This window comes from Symsagittifera roscoffensis, chromosome 6 (genome assembly GCF_963678635.1).
Source record: "Symsagittifera roscoffensis chromosome 6, txSymRosc1.1, whole genome shotgun sequence".
In the NCBI taxonomy this organism is placed as follows: domain Eukaryota; kingdom Metazoa; phylum Xenacoelomorpha; order Acoela; family Convolutidae; genus Symsagittifera; species Symsagittifera roscoffensis.
In genome coordinates, this window is record NC_087067.1 from 15,287,117 (window position 1) to 15,309,203 (window position 22,087).

The 22,087-nt window shown below is 35.8% G+C and overlaps 1 protein-coding gene across 1 annotated transcript in view; it reads right to left on the minus strand.

The window, feature by feature from the left end:
* Window positions 1–4,236: 4,236 nt before the first annotated feature.
* Window positions 4,237–22,087, minus strand: part of LOC134847700 (eukaryotic translation initiation factor 3 subunit C-like) — a 29,314-nt gene continuing 11,463 nt past the window's right edge. Inside the window, exons 6-14 of the mRNA XM_063864875.1 lie at window positions 21,697–21,965; window positions 19,540–19,716; window positions 17,718–17,924; window positions 17,168–17,294; window positions 13,318–13,548; window positions 12,802–12,993; window positions 5,889–6,440; window positions 5,270–5,434; window positions 4,237–4,990 (exon numbers count right to left, since the gene is read on the minus strand). Coding sequence (XP_063720945.1) covers window positions 4,802–4,990; window positions 5,270–5,434; window positions 5,889–6,440; window positions 12,802–12,993; window positions 13,318–13,548; window positions 17,168–17,294; window positions 17,718–17,924; window positions 19,540–19,716; window positions 21,697–21,965 — 2,109 coding nt within the window. The 3' untranslated portion in view covers window positions 4,237–4,801. The remainder of the gene's footprint in view (window positions 4,991–5,269; window positions 5,435–5,888; window positions 6,441–12,801; window positions 12,994–13,317; window positions 13,549–17,167; window positions 17,295–17,717; window positions 17,925–19,539; window positions 19,717–21,696; window positions 21,966–22,087) is intronic.

The window sequence follows — 22,087 nt, forward strand, 5'->3', positions numbered from 1 at the left end:
ATTTCCAACATGAAAACAATGTTTCCAGTAGAAAGCTCAAAATCTGCCAGAATTTTACTTACAATTCCATTGCAGTTTCAGAACTCAAACGGCACTGAAAACTAGAACGGTTTTGAAGCTTTAGGAGAACTCAGAGCAAATATTTGGGGGCGCTTTCCTCTGGGATACGATTAGAATCGGGCGGGGAGGGGGCTAAATTATATACCTGGTGTGACTTACAATTTGGCAAATGAGAGCCGAGATTGTTGTTGGAGAGATTTGGCGGCGTCAACTTACTTTACACAGACAAAATCGATACGCTTAGAACCCGAAGAGACTTTATGCAGCCAAGAAAACAAAGCAAAAACTTGACGGGCAAACGTTTCCTTCAATGACTTGAGATCATTGGCCACTTGTACCACTAAGCCGACAAAATCGCCTCTGTTCATTTAAGAGCATTTTCATGTCACAATTTCCCTTTCATCTTCGCCAATCATAATCGACGTGTTAAAAGAAACAATTCAGAAGGCAGATATTGCCGCTCCTCATTTCGAAGACCAAAGCTGTTAAAATTAAACTACTTAAGCTTCAAACTACCTTTTGACGATGAACGAGTTTTTGCCCGATTTTGCGGATTAGTGTCCGCGCGAGAAAAGTGAATATTCAAAGGTTTCAGAGCTATTAGCAATATTTTACAGATAATTAATTTGTCAACTTGTGAATTTAATCATACATCCTTGTCCTTTCGTCTGATTAAAAATTAGACTACTTCTTGGGGTCGCTACTTGTTGGGCGATTGAGATATTATAGCGACGTTTGATGCCACTACTATAGTTATTGTAACTTGCGGCGTCTGGGTTCGAACTTTCAAAGCTTGCCCGCAGTATACATTTTATAACCTCCCAATTTTCAAATTCTTGTCAAGTGTTTTGCTTCGTTCTGGATTACCCTCTTACGTGTATTAGATTTTTGCTGATATATTGCCATTGCTGGCAGCTTTATTTGCAGCCACCTATTTCCAAGGTGAAATGTTAATGCTGACACTTTGCTAATATATCACCAGTTTTTGGTTAGCCGCTTAAGTTTTGATCTGACATTTGGTAATTGAGGTTTTCGGTGTCAAAGAGTTTGTTTCGATGTCTGTCTTTTGGATACTCGAGGTCTAACGGCAAAAGGCCTAATCTATCTTAATGGCGGAAATTATGCAGAAATCTGATTGGCTGGTATCATAATTCTTCCCAAGCATTCTACCTTAAATATCCTGCAGCTCAAACCATTGCTCTGTATTAACTTCGCATGAACAACTTACATACCGTGCAAACCTGGAAGCGTTTGAATCAATTCCTTTCCTCGGCAATGGTACACACTCAGTTCATATTACTGCAGTTCAAAATTAATTCTTATCAGGCGAGCATTTAAACATTCCTACTCATTTTAAAACGTGCAGGATTAAAGTAGCGTTCGAGTTTGATACTATCGCAGTTCTTGCAGGCACTTTCGTTCGATAGACTGATCTGAATAATTTCTATAGACATGGTCCTTTTGCTTCCCAGAACAGGGGCTTAAGCTAAATACAAATGCTGTTTCAGTGAAATACAGTTGTAAGGAACAGTGTGAGAGCGTCGGGTCTTTTTACTAAAACGGTCCGAAATCATTTTCACCTATTTTCATGAATGGGGGCTATTCTCATGACGAAAGAAACGAATGCGCAAAGATTCTCAACCGTTAACGACTTTATTGCATTATGATTGCTCAACCGTCCAAAAAACCGATTTTATTATTTCATATGTTCGAATTTTTTTTAAAATCCGATTTGCTCGCAAAATTTTCAGGCATTTGTTGCTTCTTGTACGAAGGATCATTTTTCATGTTTTCTACTTTACTTAATTTGGCGCTGTTTCAATAATAATACCCAATTTTGACTACAGCTAAATTAAATATCAATAGTTAAATTTCTGACAGCCGTTGCCGTCAGAAGACACCCGTTAAAATACATAATAACATGACAAATAGTGACATTAATCAAATTTGACAAAAAAAAGGTTCGTTCTGCAATATTTGTGTTTGAGAAACACTTAAATTAATCTAATTAAAAACTTATTTAAAAAATCCTATTAAAAACTCTTATAGAAACTCTCTCTCTCTCTTAGACATTTATCTTCGAGGTTTAACAGAGATTCGAAGCTGTGTTTTGCAAACAAGAGCTAGAACACAACAATAAAGCAGCTTTATAAAGTGAAAATATATATAAATTCATATATAAATAAGCCACGTCCTGCCCTCTCGGCATCGAACACTTAACAATTTGCAAAACTAGTCACAAATAAAAGCAGCTAAATAAGCAAAAAAAACGGATCTCGAATCACAAGTGCGAAGGTCAACTAGCATTCTACATTAATCATATAGCGGTCAACGAGCAGGCATATTTGCATTCTCGACATGATTGGTCGATATTTGACCCTAAGAATAACACACTAATTGTCTGATTTTCAAGCAGCATCAAATCAAAACAAGCTGAACAGAAAATGCTTTGTTCCTTTTCCCCCCACCTGCAAAATTTTGCCAGTGAAATTTTGTTCGTGTATCCGAATGCTACAAAAGTAGGCATGCGAACTAGTTAGGCCACAAACATATTTGGTTTTCATTTTTAATCTTGTAAAAATCCTCGTTACACCATAAAATTGATGCTTGTGTGAGGTAGGGGGAAAAAGCTCAGAAAAATACTGACCCCCGAGGTCACGCCTCGAGTTGCAAGTTTGTCAGCAGAGAGTAGGACTTTCTACGAGCAGGTTATCGCACCCATCGGTAACATCAAACTTGGATTCGTCATAGTAATCTTTGACTAATTGCCCAATTCAGATTCATATGTATGCACGTTGACCGGTATGAAATGTTTGAATGCGCGATGCTACGTAACAAATCACACCAACTGAATAGAGAAAAGAGGAGAGAATGAAGTAATTTTCATATCTGTCGATAAGCATGCACAATTGGAGGATGTTGTTAACTATTTCCGCGATTATGGTACCTTGTAACAAATATCCCCCTATAAAGAAAGAATTGAACAGTTAAGCGTATACGAAATTTGTACCTTGTTAAATATTTCCTCCCTATATTGTAATACTTACTCTTTTATTCATCTTGATGCTGCTTTTGATTTCAACCACGCCATCCGCAAATAGCTAACGGTACTAGTCAGGGGCGGATTTAGGGGGGGTGGTGGCGGGCGGACGCCCCCCCCCCCCCCCTCAGGGATTCGACCCCCTGCCAACCCAAAGGGTCCCCCCTTTGATACCTTTTCAGAAATCCATTTCTGGCCAACCGACCCTTAAATTTTACTAAAGGCGCCTTCGGCGCCAATATATACTAACTTGTAGGGGAGCGCGCGCCAAAAAAAAAACGCGATTTTTTTGTCAAAATTTTTCAAAAAGTGCCCAAAAACGGCTTTTTGACTGTTTTTTAAAAAATTTGCCTGCGGCGCAGAAAATTGGGGCAAAACAGTGCTTTGGGAGAGCTCGAAAAATCAATTTAGTCGACCTAACAAAAAAAAGGTCGTCAAAATTTTGGAAAATTTTTTGAAAATCCGCCCCCCCTCGAGAAAATCCTAGATCCGCCCCTGGTACTAGTACAATAATTCCATGGAGCAACAAACCAAAACATGAATTATCATCATAAGTTACTTCAGCTCTCTATTCCCCAATTTGTGCTCAATTCAAAGCGTTACAGACCGGAGTGGACAAAAAATATATTTAATTCTGATCGTTTTTTTTATAACAGCGGCTGATTGCACGTCAACTCTTAGTGCTGATTTAAAATGCCGATTTGAATTATCCGGACAAAACGAACGAAACTTGAAAGTTGGGTCGAGATAAGACCAAATGTTCAGAAGACTATTGCAAAAGAAGCCTCTTTCATAGCCCAAAATTCTAGAAGGAGAAAATCTCCAAACATTTGTGAAAATGTATCTTCGCTTGATAACCAAAAACGTCATTTTTAATATATACAAACCCAACTCTTTGCTTAAAAACAAATTTTGACGTTATTGCAGTTTTTGAAGAATTTAACCTTCTGAACTTCGCGCTGGGCTGTGTAAGAAGCTTGATTTTGATATAGTTTTCTTATTAATTAATTATTAACTAAAGCCTTCGTGCCTTGCCTTTAGTTTACGAGGTCAAATCAGATAAATTCCTTTAATGAATATCATTGCTGCTACGTTTGTTCTAATATTGACAATTGAAACATCGAGGAAAAACAAAGTCGTTGCAAAATGAATTAGGTATTCCAACGAGCCATCAATCGTAACATAATAAATACGAGTAGTCATTTATCAGTACATTAAGCAAACAATACAACCAGAGGAGCTTCAGTTTCAGGAGAGTAATTGTAACAAAAGTCAGTTTGATACATTTTTTAGTTATAAATTTCATCTGAGTAGTTGATCCCGAATTTCAATTTCCCCTCCGATGCCCCTCTGGTTAGACTCAAAATCCGAGCCAGCAAAAAGCACATGGAAAGCAACAAATTGGAGTATTTTTGAAAATGCACAGCAAACAACAACACTCCAAATCGGACAGCAGAAAAACAACAAAGACCCCGTTTACATTCAGTTCCATCATTCATGCAAACAAAAAAACTTCCATCATGAACTTCAATTGTTTTATTATGTTGAAGTTCACAATTACAGCCCCAGTTAACATATTGACAATTGGCATAGCGTGCTTCTTCGTTTTCAGCGCAGTCATTGTTGTTCTTTTTATAATCGTTGCTGATGACACTATCACTGCTTTTTATAATTGACTTGTTTAATTTATTCAACTCCCCCTTAAGTCCACATCGGTCGCATTCGGTTCGACTGGTGGTGCCCCCTGTCTCCCCTATCCCCCCGGTGATGGTCTCCTCGGTTGCCCCCTCCCCTCTGGTTCCGATTGTCTCCCCCTTCGCCCCCTCCACGGTTGTCCTGGTTGCGATCCCCCTTGTTGCCCCGATCGCCCTGATCTCGGTTCGATCCACCCTAGTTTCAATGCACTTACATTAGTCACATTGACTTTCAATGAAAAATTTCAATGCACTCACGGAGACTTTATGAAAAACTTACAACATTCGAGTTTTAAAGAAAACAATATCACATTTAACCTCTTTAATAGTTGAGTAGCTCATAGTTGACACTTCTTCGATAAAACTAACCCAATTTGAGAAAACTGGAGCAATGTTAATTATCCCATACATAGAGAGAGAGAGAGAGAGAGAGAGAGAGAGAGAGAGAGAAAAGAGAGGAAAAAAGTAATTGTACCTGAAACATGTAGTGCATGTTTTTGTTGCCCATGGCTTCCAGCAGTCGTTCGTTGCTCTCCACCAGATGGTTCAACTTCTCACTAAGCTGGTTGCACAGTTTCTGCACACTGGACGGGTCACTCCTGTGGGCCACCACACAGTTGCTGGGCTCATCCCACGACGCCTGAAAAAAAAAGAAACGAGTTACAGGGTGGCCTCTTTATATTCTTCCCAGCTCCAAATTTTACCCAATAGTGGAAGGCGGGTGAAGCTGGGTTTAAAAAATTCTTTGACCTTTTTTGGGGCAACCGGATTGAATTTACGAGTTTTTCGATTTTGGATCATTAGCCCATTTTATTATAATCGAACTACACGAAAAAAAAAACGTTTGACCAATAAATTTACGTTTGTTGGGAAAACAAAAGGTAAGGTTATGAGAAAAAATTTTCTCAAAACAAAGACGGCCATTTTAATTAGCGCTGTAACAACGACATCACATACTTTTAGCTGAGATATATTTTATAGCGGGGCTAAACTTGACGTATATTCTTTATTATTCAGTAAAGTATGTTCTTTATTATTCAATAAATTTTTTTTTTAAATTTATTCAACAGGGTAAAAGGAAAACATGTTTTTACCTGAAGCTCTTCAGTGATGATGAGTTTGGACACTATCGAATGAACTGTATGAGTTTCCAGTCGGAACAAACGGGCTAGGTTATCCAGACTTATGGTTGAAAACTTGCTGCCAAACGTGAACAAGTATGCTCTCAGGGACTCCTCTTGTATTTTTCTCTTCAACATCACTTTCACTGACTGTGGACGAGGAAAAAGGTCCCAGACCCTTGCGTTCATTTTCGGGTTGACAACGTAGTCGTAACACATTTCCCATTCGCCCATTCTCATAGCTTTAGCCGCTGCGATCACGTGTTCATGCATGTTCTCAGGCGGGCCCGGCAAAGGTTGTCGCTCACTTTGTTTCAGCTGATTGTGAAAACTCTTGCTAATCATGCGTCTCTTCGTATCTCCCTCGTGACATGCCATATATGGTATCTCTAGTAGCATAGCACTCACAAGGTACACACACTCGAGCAAGTCCAAGTTGATGTGGGTGTGGAATGCCTGTTGTCGTCTTCTCTCTATCTTCTCTTGTTCCGCTGTTCTCTCAACGGCAGTTCGAGTCGAGAGTCCCTAGAACACAAAAAAAAGCTAAACCGATTTTTCCTCAGGGAAAAGGACCTACAGACTAAGTGTTCAGCTGTTCAAGGAGAACCACTGTTGCGCCCTTGCTTAAAAATTACATCAAGCAACTAGCACAGATCATGGTGGGCCTCGAACCTTTTAATTGAGAGGCAGAGACGTAACCAGTTTACTACCGCTCCCATTAATCATTTTCTAAATTTAGTATAAGAAGCTTAAACATTGATGCGATCGAAACTAAAAGCCTATTTTGCAATGTCAGCACAGCTGGAGAAAATATTATTTCTACAATTTCATGTGACACAAACAGATACTCAGTTCTCAGTTATTAGCTCTTCTTCCCCCTCTCCCGGAGACATACATATCAATTTTACGGTCTAACCAGTGGCTTCATACGTTTACATTTGAACAAGGATAGTCCTTGTTCATATTTTCTGATATTTTTTGTTTACTTTTTAGTAAGTAAGGGACAAATTTTGGTTAATCAGCTATCAGAACCAGCAAATATTAGATAAAATACTAAACAAAATCTTTATAGTTCAGTCTGAAATTCCTAGTTCTGAAAAATAATCATTAGTCTGAAAAAATTCTCGACACTATGACCTTTTTTTGGATTCCGAATCGCGACTAATTAGGCTTTAATTTGATACAGCATTTAAATCTCGCTTTGTCGTGGTTGGAACTGTGAAAAAACATAACTAGCAAACAATTCTTTCCAACCTCGTGATTGGTCGGGAACAGCAACAAATATATTCGAAGGGAGGTAATATGCATTTCTCGAAAATTTCATGTCAATTGGACAACGCGACTGAACGTTTTACCTATAATAATAGTTTAAAAATCTTTCTGAGCGATATCTAGTTACAGAGTTATTTTTATAAAAGTTACAAATACAAATGGAAACGGAATGGGAGAACACCATTAAGCTAGCATGGCCGTTTTCAGGTGGCTCATTAATCGAAGAAAAAAAATTAATTATCTTCTTAGATCCAATGGACCGTTATGTTGGCAAACACTTATTAAACGTAAACCTCTTTATTCCCTCCTTTCAGCCCTTTTCTTTAAAAAAAACAAATACTTTTTGTTTTCTCGTGTACTGATTTCTACCCATAACCTAGAAACCAACAGAAAAAAATTCTACATAATCAGCAAAAAAAACTCTCAAAGATTTCCAATAACATCGTATTTCTTAGAATGTAACTATCCAAAAATTGATACAACTATTCAATTGAATCAGAGAAGCCACTTTCAAAAACTGACCCAGGCGGTAAAAAATAACAACAATAAAAGACATTTTTCGAACTTTAGGTCTAATCGACCTTCTGTTGAGTTTAAATCTATTATAAGCTAACTTTTGATTTGGTTTTCTCTTTAATAAAGTCGTGGTTAACTCTTGTTCAGTTATGACATATCTCAACGGAATAACTTGCCACTCTTGTCCAACAGTTTTTGCGTGCGAAGTTATTTCAAAACTTCGCACGCAAAAAAAACTTTCATGGGGCATATGTCTTATTTTCATGCAATTGATTCAGTGATTGAATCCATCCTGTGCTTATGAAAAAATATATATTTTTTAGTCTTCTGATTTCCAATTCTAGTTCTAATAGTTTGGTTTTGTCGGTGTTTACATAAACTAAAACTCCAAATTGGAGGATTGGTTGCACTTAACTTCTCCAAGCAATTATTAATTCATATCCTCTCAAAAACTTTCTCAATTGAAAAAACACTCCAACGAACTGCAAAACTTCATTTTTGACCTAATCAATATGCTGATGAAACTTCAATTTCCTTTCGGTATGAATTCCAAGATAGATAAAACATTCTACATCTATTTGGGTGTTACTGAAAAAAAAATTGATAGGTTTTTCAGTAGTTTGGGTCCGAGAAAGGCCCATGGTTTTGGTGTTTTTAAAATTAGTAACATTTAGTTATTTTGTTATTTCAATAGTTATTTCAATTAGTTATATTGCTATCGCAAAACTGATTGATGTGTGATAGCAATATAGTCTTTTCTGTTTCTGGACTTCATAACGGTGTCATATGCATACAAAAATACCCCTGTGTTATCCGTGACTATTTTAGGATCGTTTATGCATGATATGAACAAAAGTGCGCGAGAGGTACTCCAAAAGAATCGCAAAAGATAATAGTTTAAGTTCGCTATTAAAAAGTTTGTCTCGATGCACTGAAAACGAGTGTCAAGATAAGATTCCAAGTTTTAGCGCAGGCCCTCTGAATCCCATAAGTTCCTATTTTATTCTCAAGTTAGAGTGATCAAAAGCTTTAGTGAACATATTCCGAACAGTTCGATTTTTGTTCGTTAGCGACATTGAAATCTCTTCTAACGGTGTAAGGATGGCGTCAGCACTCTTCCTTTTTGATCTGGAACCAAACTGAGTGTTTCGTATTATATTAAATTTGTCTACATATGATTGGGCTCGTCTGAAAATTAATCGCTCTAAAATTTTTTCCAGAACTGGTAGAAGCGAAATTGGTCTATAGTCTGAAGGGTCAACGATTTTTCCTTCCTTGAAAACTGTTAAAAAATATTGTATCTTTTAAACAGTTTGGGTAGATTCCTGGGGCTAGGCAGTCATTAAAAATTTTTGTTAGAGTACCTGCTAATATACTTTTTTAATTGTCTGACGAAAACACTATTGAAATCATAGCAATCTGTACTATATTTATTTTTTAGACTTACCATGACTTGAATTAAATCATTTTTTTGTCAAAATACAATGATTGCTGACAGATTGAGTCCTCAGACAGATTAAGTGACTTGCTCGGAAATTCTCCCTGTACCTCTCTTTTCATTTAAAGTTTTCGTTCTAGAATTAGACTCCAGAGTTAACTTATTTCGATATTAATTTCGTTTTTTTTTACAAGTAATTAGGTTTTTGACAACTTTCTTTTGGGAACTATATCTGTTCCGGGCATCCGTTGTTTCAACATTCAAAATTCTCGTCGTTACCTTTTCTTGTTTGTTGCTGCATTTTTTTTACTTCATTGTCAATCCATGGATGCCTTTGTTTGTTTGTTTTAGTAATCCTTTTAGAAAAAAATTATCAACTGCCTTCATAAGGATCAAATTTAATTTTTCTAATATCCGAGAAGACAAAACACAGCTTCGCCTCACCTAAAAAATTATAGAAATCTTAAACTGGACTTCAATAAAGATATATAGACACATCGCAAAAACAACCGCAGAAAAAATATCGAAGAAGTTCAGATGAACAAACTTGAGCAGCAGTTATATACTTCATAACGCTTGCTAATCGCAAGCATAATCAAAAAATTTAGTAAAAAATTATTTAGGAACAAAACTCTCATTTTGAGGCATCACTAAAACACATGAATTGAAAGTTGGGAGAACGAAGACCCTCATATTACCCTTGTTAGGCTTTATAAACGAAAAAAAAACTGAATAAAATCAGCAAAATTGACACAATAACAGTAAGCACTTGTGATAATGTTATAGAAATCCAAGAATATCTCATTTCATAGAAATCAAAGAAAAGTCATTTCATAGAAATCCACGAAAATTAAAACATAGGCGCTACGCGCAATACACCGAAGGCATAGAAACTGAAGCAAAAACCAAACAACTTGAACAACTAATAATTGAACAATAACAGTTCTAGAACAAAAAATCGTACTAATACATGTATACACCAAAATTTTGCTATATCGAGAAAGAGCCTGAAATAACAGTTCTAGAACTAAAAATCGTACTAACACATGTATAGGTTAAATTTTTGATATATCAACGAAGATCATAAAATAACACTTCTAGAACTAAAAATCGTACTAACACATGTATACACCAAAATTTTACTATATTGACAAAGGGCCTGAAATAACAGTTCGTGAGCTAAAAATCGTACGAACACATGTATACACCAAAATTTTGCTATATTGGCAAAGATCATGAAATAACAGTTCGAGAGCTAAAAATCGTACTAACACATGTATACGTCAAATTTTTGCTATATTGACAACTGTATTGAAATAAATACACATACATAAACAATAAAAGCAAAACTAAATGAAAGAAAGAATAATTAAATAAATATAGAAATAAATATCAACAAATAAACAAAACACACCTGACAAATAAATAAGCAATAAAAAAATAAATCAATACATAAATAAATAAATAAATACATAAATAAATACATAAATAAATAAATAAATAAATAAATAAATAAAAGCAAAAGTGAAATGTACAAATAATTAAATAGACATGAAAAAATATATATGAACAAATAACCAAACAAACAGACCCATAATATCAATAAATGAAAATAAATAAATTAAATAAATACACACGCAGAAATAATAAAAGCAAAACTAAATGAAAGAAAGAATAATTAAATAAATAAACAAAACACGTGATAAAAATAAACAAAAATAAATATGTACATACATAAATTATAAATAAATATAAGCAAACTAAACATAATTAAATAAATAGAAGAACAGATAATTAAATAAATAAAGATGAACAAATAAAGAAACAAACATACGCAATCACGTGACATAGCGCGATATAGTCCAGCCCACATGATAATTGATAACTGTGGACGTTATTTGTCGACACTTGACAACAGACAACATTAAAAAAAAACCCGTTACACGATACCATAACACCTTGACTAAAGTCTTCGGTGTAAAAACGATTATAACAACAGAAGATCAAGAGACGTTTTTTGGCAACTCAAGTATCCTTTTTGTCAACTTCGATATTTAAAATTGGCATTTTAGCCAACAGCGACAGGTGCCCGTTAAACAAAATTTTTAAGCATATCCAACTGACAGTTGGAAGAGTAATGAACGCAATGAAACTGAAAAAAAAGGAGACTTAATTTTTCAAAAACCTTCATTTTTTGAACTTCGAAGAAAGAATAGGTGGCCTCAAAGCTCTTTCGAATTGTAGAAAAATTTATGATGGACACTTTGGAGAAAACTGGATCAATAGGTAAAACTTTTATTTCGCTGGGAAATCTGATAATGAATTTCCATTTTCGAAATTAAAAGTCGATCACGTTTTTTGCGACCTTTACAATTTTACTGTTCGATAGTGGAGTTTGTCTTCCTTTCAACAATAGAGATGCACTGAATTTAAAAATAAATCACAAGTCAAACCGCAAAAAATCAAAATTTTAAGACGTTTAGCTTGAACAAAAAAAAATCAGCAAGACCTATATAAGTCTTCACTACGTTCATTACACTTAATAAAATTGTAAATCGGAAAAAAAATCATTTCCCGATCATAAAACAATTTTAAAAACAATTTAAGATGAACATTTTGCAATACAATTGAGAAAACTGGGTCAGTAGGACACAATTTCTTTTCCGCTGGAAATTCTTAAGACATAATATCCTTTTTTGGAAGCTAGAAGTCGTTCATGTTTTTTCTCGCTATTTCAAATTTATTAATAGGATAGTTAAGTAAGAGAACAGAAATTGCCTACCTAATAACAAATGAATTTAAATTGAAATCTGAAAATTGAAGTCGTTTTCAAAGCTAGAAGTCGATCACAATTTCCGTGACATTCACACTTTTGGTGTTCGATAGTGGAGTTTGCCTCCCTTCATGCAAAGAAAAAGAAGCAAACATAAAAAGAAATCATATGTTAAACAGCAAAAAAAAAAATTGAGCGAGAACAAATTTTAAAATTTTCTTAGATTTTTTCTTGAATAAAAAACGCCAAGACCTGAGAACTCACAATGTTCATTACTCTAAAAAAAAAACTGGCGGCGAGTAGAATATCTTTTTAGTTAGAGCAAGGTGTCCATATACTGAAAACTGTAAAATAAAAATCCTCTTTTTCAGTTAGAGCTCAAGGTGTCCATATATTGACACTGAAGCGAAGCTTCGTTTCGCAAACACTTGCGAGAATACGACAAAAAGCAGCTCTATAAAAAACAATGACAAAAATAAGAATTAGAAAAAAAAATGTGCCAACCTATGAGATTCGAACCTGCGACCTAGAGATTAAGGGACTCACATACTAATCACTCAGCCACGGAAGCTTAATACGTACCAAACAGTAGCCACAACTTAAGCAGAGAACAGATACTATGCAATTTCCAATGTTAACATTGAAACTTCCAAATAAGTGGAAACTTTTATTTGTGAGTTGGTTTAGAAAAAAAAGAAGGTTCGTAATAACACACTAAGCTGATCGCAAGCGTAACAAGTGTATAATAAATGTCCCTAACTAGTTCATAAAGTGTATAACTGATTCAAAACTTTGCAAACAAAATTCTCTAAATGGAGAAAACTGACAGGCCTTACCATACCACACGCTCGCTTGTTTAATAATAACCTAAAAAGACAATGCAATACCTGTGCGAGCAGCTCCTTCTTGCGTCCACTACTCTGTATGTCTAGGAGAGCATCATGGGCGACTCGGATGTTGCCATGTCTGAATGCACACAGTCCCAACTGCACCAGAGTCCTGTTGTACAGCAACTGAGTCTCCACATCTGCAAACTGGATCGACTCCTGCAGGTGACTCATCAGCATCAAGTCACGTGCCTACAAGGAAATCGCGAGCATCAGAAGGAATTCGAAATAACTGCATGCAGAATTGAACACTTAATTGAATAACTTGGCGAAAATTTAATTCGAAAAATTTTGCAGGCCCCAACCTCCAAATTTTTCTAATTAATTTTTGTTCATACACACGATTGCTATTTAAAGTGGCATCCAGACCAAGTAAGCGATTCCAACCGTTATTTTTCTCACACTTAAGCCAGTAAAACCAATCGCAAAATTGAAGTTTATGTGATGTGTGAGAAAAAAAGATCCAATAGCTTTAGTTTTCTCGAAGCTAAATGATGGAGTATTTTGTCCTCCTACCTGAAACCACCTGTCGTGTAGAGCCAGATGGAATATCTGGCACAATACAGCCCTCGTTCGGATCCAGTTCGTCTTATCATTCGTGTAGATGAACTTACACAGTCTGTCCACCACTAATCCCGACTCCTCCTCGCCCTCTTTCGGCTGCTGCTTCTGGATCGGTTCATCCTCGGCGGAACCCCACTGGTCACTGCTGCTACCGGCACTCACGTTCACACTTGTCGGATCAAACTATAAACAAAAACAACAACACTTCTTAAAGCTCTTTGAATTCGGTGTCGGGACTACTTGCCCCAAGTCAATTGGCCTGGCCCTATGCCAACTTGTCCTATACTAACTTGCCCTATATGGCAACTTGTCCTATGCGAACTTGCCCCACATGACATTTTGTCCTAGACCGTTTTGTCCCATACTTAACACTTTCACTTGATTCTTTGATGTTCAAATTGAGGACCAGCAAGTGCTGATGTACACTGGACTCGTTTTGAGATAACAAATGACTCTAATCGAAAATATTTGAAGCTGAGCCTAAAAACCATATTTTTTGATAATTACACGCCAAAAATTGACAATAATCCACAATTAGCGCCTTCCACGGCTATTCTTTCATTGTTCACCATTTTGTTCCTAAACAACCAACATAAATACTATGAGCCAACTTACGCCTTGATTTTACCCACCATGCCTTTATGCTCTTCTGCCAAACAAAACTGAAAACGTATTCAAAATTCCTGAAAGCCATTGCCTCTGTCTCTGATAACGCGCAACCATCCAGCATCCTTCAAAATTTTGAACGAGCTGCCGTAAACGCTTTTACAAGTGCGTTTCCAGAGTCTTCAATCAAAGGCTGTTACTTTCACCTCTGCCAGGCCTTTTTACGCAAAGTCAACGAGCTCGGTTTTAAAAAGCCTATGAAAACAACTGCGAGCTAAGCTTGGCACTGTGGTTAAAAACCGCTCTCAATTTAGTTCCAACTGATTTAATGGAACAATCGTTCGAGAGCGTCATTGACGAGATTGAGCATGTGGTGGACCGATTAGATCTTGAGCAAAGCCTGTCAGATAAAATTGACGAACTTGCCTCATACTTTCAGAGAAGTTATATAAAAGGCGAAACAATAGGGCAAAATAGCAGCCAACGGTTATTCCCTATGAGTCTCTGGAACCATTCCCAAGAAGCAGCGGAAGGCTTGATACGAACGACAAACGCCGTTGAAGGTTGGCATCTTGGAGTGACAGCGTTATTTCAAGGGAGCCACCCAAGCCTGTACACTTTCCTGAATAAGATCCAAATTGATTCAACAAATCAGAAATTCAACATTCTGAAGGCTAAGGGGTAACGCAGAATCAAGGGCGGAAGAAAATATCGGGATATTCATGCAAAATCCAAAATATTTCTAGAAATTTCAACAAAGACCATGTTGTTGACAATTTTTATGCACTAGCTCATTTAACGCTTTCGTAATTTTTAAATTGTCGGCATATTTTCTACTTAATTGTCGGCATTTTGTTGCATTTTTAATTGAGTTTTAAAAAATCGCCACTTTTTTTTTTAACTTATAGCCATCGTACAGGGTCGAAATTTTGAGAGGTGATAAAGGCCAATACTGCAATATTTTTGCTTTTCCCTCACCCCGCCCCCTATTTTGGGCTATCCAAAATAGTGGGGTTTTAGGGGCGAGGCAGTACCTGCGGTTTTCCATTTCATCGATTTCATAAAAAAATTTTTTGACTTCTTGTTTTGACTTTGAAATAAAAGTTTTGAATTCTTGACTTTTTGATTAAGAGTGTTGTGCACTATTAACTATGCTATAGGAGCTTACAAGATCTGCAATCAATCTTTTGAAATATTTAACTCAACATGGGAATTGCATTGAAATTTTGCCGCTTTCATTTTGTCCATGCATGCTTTGAACTCAAATTGATTCAGCACATGTTTAATGATTCCGCATTTTGTTTCAAGCTTAATTGTTCAACAAAAACATCTTTCATTTTTAGGCCGACATTATGTTCTACGAGGTTATCAAAGAATCTGGGGCAAGTTTCATTTTTTATTATCTGGGACAAGATGGCATTGGACAAGTTGTCATCTGGGGCAAGTTGGAATCGGACAAGTTGGGCTGGGACAAGTTGACTTGCGGCAGAATTACATGAAAGTTTGAATTTGTAGAACAATTTATGATGGACTCTTTTTTGTTAAAATTAACCCAATTCGCAAAAACTGGATCAATAGGTGAACCATTTATTTCGCTGGGAAATCTGATAATTAGTTTCCATTTTCGAAATTAGAAGTCGATCACGTGTTTCGTCACCTTTACAATTTTGCTGTTCGATAGTGTAGTTTGCCTTCCTTTTAACAATGGAAATGCACTGGACTGATAGAAAAAGTCTTAAGTCAAACCGCGAAAAATCAAAATTGACAAATAAACAAATTTTAATACTTTTTCCTGAAAAAAAAAACAAAAAGTCAGCAAGACCTATATAAGAGTACTCACTACGTTCAGTACTCTTCATCAAGTTGCATACCAAATAAAATTGTAATTGCATGGGTATTTAGAAGTGCAACTGGACTGAACCATTTTAACAACTTTTGAATACAAGCAAGCAATGTTTGCAAATTAATATCGTAATCGAAATTATTTATCACTGAGGTAACTTACAAGAATCAGTAGCAGCAAAAATTCTCGGTTTTTTCTTTTGCCCGAATATCTTTGGTTCCAGATTCTCAGTGTTTCAAATGTTTTTGCAAACTACTAATAGACAGCGCAAAGATCGGCAATTGTTCTCGATGGACAAATTGTTCACATAAACCAACACAATTACGGCACCAACATAATAAAGATGGGCATGCAGTAAAAGGTCTTGTAAAGCATCATTGAAATCATTCAGCGATGAAACCGTGCCTCGAAAGAGCAAAAATGGGCACAAAATTGTTCCATAAAAGCTGGAAGCCTTAAAAAGTAAAATTATGTAAAATGTGCTAGAGCTGAATTGGAAAACAATTAAGCAAAATAAGATGACAAAAAACTCAGGCGATGGTTGAAATAGTGTACCAAAAGAAAGGGTTTCGCTCATCCGACGATCCACAAATATATTCAGTTCACGCGAGAAGACTAAAGCCTGACTGACTCTTATTCGAATAGTCCATAACCCAGCTGGAGAGTGCAAAAAAATAGCCTAAAAAGAGATAAATCGCTCTCGATTGACTGAACTTTAGTATTATACCCAAAACAATATCATTTTAACGCAACTTGTGGAACTATCCCATAGTTTTGATCACTAATTCAGGCGTTTGTAGTTATTTTTCGTTCATGGCTCGAAGTCAAATTGTTTCTGATCACAAGCTTGCCAGTACTGGTTAATGCTGGAAGCAAAAAAAATCGCGTCTACGAAGCGTCTTGTTTTTAAACACTACCATTTATCGGAAACTGGAGCAAAAAATTGCATATTATGCAGTTTACAGAAAAACTTCAAAATTTACTGATACTAGAACGAAACAATATCATATTATGCAGCTTACAGGAAAATTTCAATACTTGAAGAACAAAACGATTTTGACTTAGAAAAACTTATGTTTACTACTCATAGCTATGTTACCCAGTTATTGACAAAATTCTTGTTCCGCTTGTTATCTAAAATTTATCTAATTCCATTCCGAAAAAAAGGAGCCGGGCAAAAAAATAACATACAAGATCCTCTGTACTTTAAGTAATACAAATTTGGCTACAAATGTTAGAAGATGTGTTTCTCCTGCTCACACAAGTTGAGACTCTCAAATAAGTTGAAGATCGACATGAAAGGGTTAACTAAAATGTAAAACCGTTAGTCGCTCGATAGTTAACAAGATTTACCTTGTAGTAGAGGAGTTCCAGTCTGGCTAGGTAGCACTTGCACAGCTGTTCCGGCTCAGCCCCGCTCTGTTCCAGGTATGTCTGGCAACGCACCACCAGTTGATACACTCGCGGCTCATATCGCAGTCTAACAAAATCAAGGCAGCACATCAGAAGCGCAACATAAGTTATACAAACAGGCCGAATAAGGAAAGGACTAAGATAAACACGTTCAGAAACTCCTAACGATATTCATTTTTCGCTGCTCTTAAATTTCATTTAGACTTTCCGTGTGGATTAATCAATTCTATGCATCCTTTCGGAACGACAAAGATAACTTGGAGATAGCAATGAAGGATAAACCATCCTGAAAATAAGTAGTCTCAAGAGTCTTTTTGGGTTCCGTTCTGTTAAACTTGATTTTAAAACACCTTTTACGCTCTAAAGTATTCAAAAACTGCCCAAAACAACTATTTTATTACAACTCGACGCATTCATTTTTCATCCGTATAGATGAATAGCACAAACTTCCAAAAGGACAGGAGATATCTGACCGATAGGATCTACTTACTTGTCAACATAGTCAGTCGAATGACAGTCCGAGTCTTGCAAGATCTTGGTGAACTCCGTGCTCAGTCGATTGATCATGGTCAACACACATCCGTTCACTTTGTACAGGAACTCGCGTTCACCCTTCGGTTTCTCCTTTTCTTTGGGCTCTTCATCCGACTTTTCTTTACTTTCACTCTCTCCTTCTTTTGAATCTGCAGCTCCAGCACTGTTTTTAAAAAAAAACATAACCGATACTATATCTTAAAAAATGAGCATAAAATCGAACAGCCAAAATTTTTAGGTAGTTTTTTTAAAAATATTCCAAAAAATTTGTTTACAAGTATCAATGAAAAACGGTCAAATAAACAAACAACACTGCAAATAGAACAATTCCAACAGATTGTTGAAACATAGCCAACAGACAGATGGAAAAGAATCAATAAACGCGATTAAACAGATAAAATATTGAATTATTTAAAATATATATATAGGTAAAAAAACCTAGTGTGAAGAAACTGAAATTCCAAGAAATTCTTGTCCAAAATGGACATTGAAAAGAGACATTTTAGAGAAAAAACTTGAACTTACGCGTAATTTTGTCCACTAGTGTAAAAGTCGATTACATTTTTCATGACCTTTACACTTTCTTTGTTCGATAGAGGAGTTTAGTGGAGCGACCTTATAAAAGTCCGAACTAAGTTCATTGACTCATTATAACTGTCAATGAACTAAATATAGTGTTAAAAAATATGGCACTGAAGCTCTTTGAATTTGCAGAACAATCTGTAACAACTTTGAGACAAAATATTAAGCAAATTTCATATAACTGGATCAATAAGTAAACGTAAAAATTACACAGAGGCGGAGCTGCGCTTCGCAAACACTTGCGAGAACACGACCAAAAAGCAGCTCTATCAAGTGAAATAAGAAAAAGTCGAAATAAGCCTCGAATTAGCAAAAACTCGGCTGCGTGTAGGATTCGTATCTGCGACCTACTGCAATCAAGAGATTTTGAGTCTCACGCACTATCCCCTCAGCCACTCAGGCTTAACAACCGAAACATACTAGTCACGAATAAAGCAGCTACATATGCTAACAAATTGCCAATGCGACTCAGCACCAAATACAAATAGACTCAATTTTGCAATTAAAAATTTGGAATAAAACAAACTTTGCAAAGCATAAAGCCCCATTATGTATAAATTATGCATTTCAAAATATTGCGAGATATAATGAGTTTAAAAATTTCTGAAATAGAGTTTTCATTATTGCGATGTTGTTTGAAACAAATAGCTTTTATCGGTTCATTCGATGAATTCAAAATGCATCAACTGTGTTAAATTATTACTATTCGAATGTCAAAGCACATGCTATCAAAAAGCTGTAAAGTTGCCCCACCATTATTGGGGTGAGGCATCATAAAAGTGCCGCACCAATATTTGCGATTTATGTTGGAAAAAAAAGAAGGTTCGTACTAATACACTAGTTTCGCATGTGTAAAAACCCACTTTCAAAACTAGTTTTTTTGTTCGTGCGATTGGAGAGCGTAATTTGCCATCTTTTTAGCACATGAACTTGAAATTAATTTGAAAAAAAAAATCATAAGTCAAACCTAAAAAAGTCATCACGACCTTTTTAAGTTTCTTCGCCACATTCATTCACAATTAATTAATGTGGATAAAATCAAACCTCTCCAAACACTTCAAAGATTTTGTGAAAGTTCTAGTCATCATGCTGACGAATACAAAGAAATAGATAGTCATCATGCTGACGAAATATCGAATAACTTTGTGGATCACTTTGCTTTGAAAATGACTCGCAACAACCAGTTTTAAAATTACCCGTTCTCCTGGTTCTCTGCTTTCTCCTTGACTTGAGCTGATGACGCTGTTGTTGTCGTCTCCTTGTCTTTTTCTTTCTTCAGTTGTTCTTCTTCCTCTGTGAAAGTGGGGTCCACTTTCAGACACGAGATGTTATCACACACCAGAGCACACAACTTCTCCAGGTGTTCCAATGCACTAAAACCAAACAAACGAATAAACATCTTTCACATAATAGAAGATGATGAAGAAGAAGATTTCATCCAAGAGTAAATATGACAGAAAAATATGACTACATGCCAGTCCGAAAGATTATCTGACTCTTACGAATAAATAAATCATTAAATGAATTACGATGAAAAAATAGTCGGCTGATAACTCAGAAAATTTTTGTGCAATTTTTAAAGAACTCAATTACCAAAAACAGAGGATTCAGATAACACAAACTCATTCGTTTCTTTTTGATAACTATAAGATGGAAAGCATACAAAAAAGTGAGGCTTCGGTCCAAAAATCATGATATAAAAATTCCAAATTCAGCAAGAAACGTCTCTGAAAATTTAAGAACCAAACAAACTACATGTCCGCCAAGAACATCAGGCTGCTTCAAAAAGCACTTTCGATTGCTTGCTATAAATAAAGATCAAAAAGAACAAAAAAAATTAACAATGAAATTCAACTATAGAAACATATGGCTAACCGCTTTTGGAGTTTTTAGAACTATTTTTTGTCGACACTTTTTTGATGAAATTAACCCAATTTGAGAAAACATGATCAATAGGTAAAATTTTTACTTGGTTGAGTAATCTGATAATTAAAATTCATTTTCGAAATATAAATTGATCACGTTTCTGGTGATTTTTACATTTTTTCTTTTCGATGACGGATTTTGCCTTCCTTTTAAGTTTGAATTTGAAAGAAAAACACAAATGGTCTCAAAACTCATTGAATTTCAATGGGGTATTTTTTTATTCCGCAGGTAAATCTGAAAATCAAATTCCACTTCCGAAATTAGAAATCGATCAAGTTTTTTCGCGCCATTTCCGCTTACAATTTTAGAGAGCGCAGTTTGCCTACCTTTCAGCAAATGAACTTAAATTGGATCCAAAAAGTGCACATATGCTTCAGTGCATTCATAAATGCATTAATATGTATGGATGTACAAATCACCAAGACCTATTTAATAAAGAAACGCTCGAAAAAGAAACTAAGAGGCGAAGAAAACATATTTCAAGTAAGCTCCAGTTATATGGATTTCAGCGACACATAGCCAACAAACATTTGAAAAGGGTCAATGAACGCAAGGAAACGGAAAACAATGCTGACTTGTTTTTTGAAGAAATTTTAAATAAAAACTATGCCCTTGAAACTCTTCGAATTTCAAAAACATTTTACAACTAACAATTTTTTGATACAATTGACCCAATTTGAAAAAACTGGATCAATAATTTTTACTCCGCTGGGAATTCAGAAAATTATAGTCTTTTAAAACTAAAATTTATTCAAGTTTAACGAGACCATTACACTTTTACTGTTCGGGAGTTTGGAACTGAACTACACTAAAACAGAAATCAACATTTAGGTTGCGAAAAACGAATTTTAGCGTGTACAAATTTCAGGACTTTTTCCCAAAAAAAAAAGAAAAGTGAATCATCAGAACAATAAAAGTGTATTCACTTCGAGCATTGACACTTCAAAATATCTAATCAAAAAGAGTCCATTGAATTGCTTTCGTTGTGATGATTCAATCAAATTTTATGATTCAATCAGATTTTCGTAGTTTTGTGAAACGATTTATATAGAGCCCGCCACCTGATAAAGAGAGGGTGTTCTAGGTCAGTTTGCAACTTTTGCCTACCTGACATGCATTTTAGCATCAAAAAAATTCGGATCCAATAACCATTTAAAAACCAACAACTGCAACAGCCAGCTTTAATTAATGTGGCTACAGCCAAAACTTGAACTTTTGCTGTGAAAAGTTAGCCCAGGATAATACACAAAAATTTTATAAGTACCAAATGAAAGCGGCACTAATTGCGTATCTAAAAGCGGCACTAAGAACACATCTCCTTCTAAATCGATTGTTGAGTAATGGTGAGAAAAAACTAACTGGATGTGACAAAAATACTTATGTTTTAGTAAACCAATTGATAATTATTGAGTAACAAGGATGCTAACAGGAGCCAGTGTTTGAGCTTCATCGAGTCGAAGATATTTGAGTTGAGGTCAAAAGTAGCCGAAATGAGACTGATGTAGACTTTGCACTGGACGCCCACTCCCAAGGCTGCTTGGTTCAGCTCACTTACAGTCAGCAACTCTCCCAGCAACTCAATCTGCTCATACTTGTCTGTTCCTTTTTTGCCTCTGTTCGAAATCACTTCTCGGAACTTCTTCACGAGCATGTCAAGAGACACTTCGCTGTCTTTCGGGAACAGACGAGCTCTCTCCTAGAAGCAACTGGTCATTTCAAAATTCAGTTTTTGAATTCGGAATTACAAAATAATATTAAAAAGACAGATTACAACCAGTTGACAAGAAAATCACTGCCAATAACTAGCTCAGGCGCGGA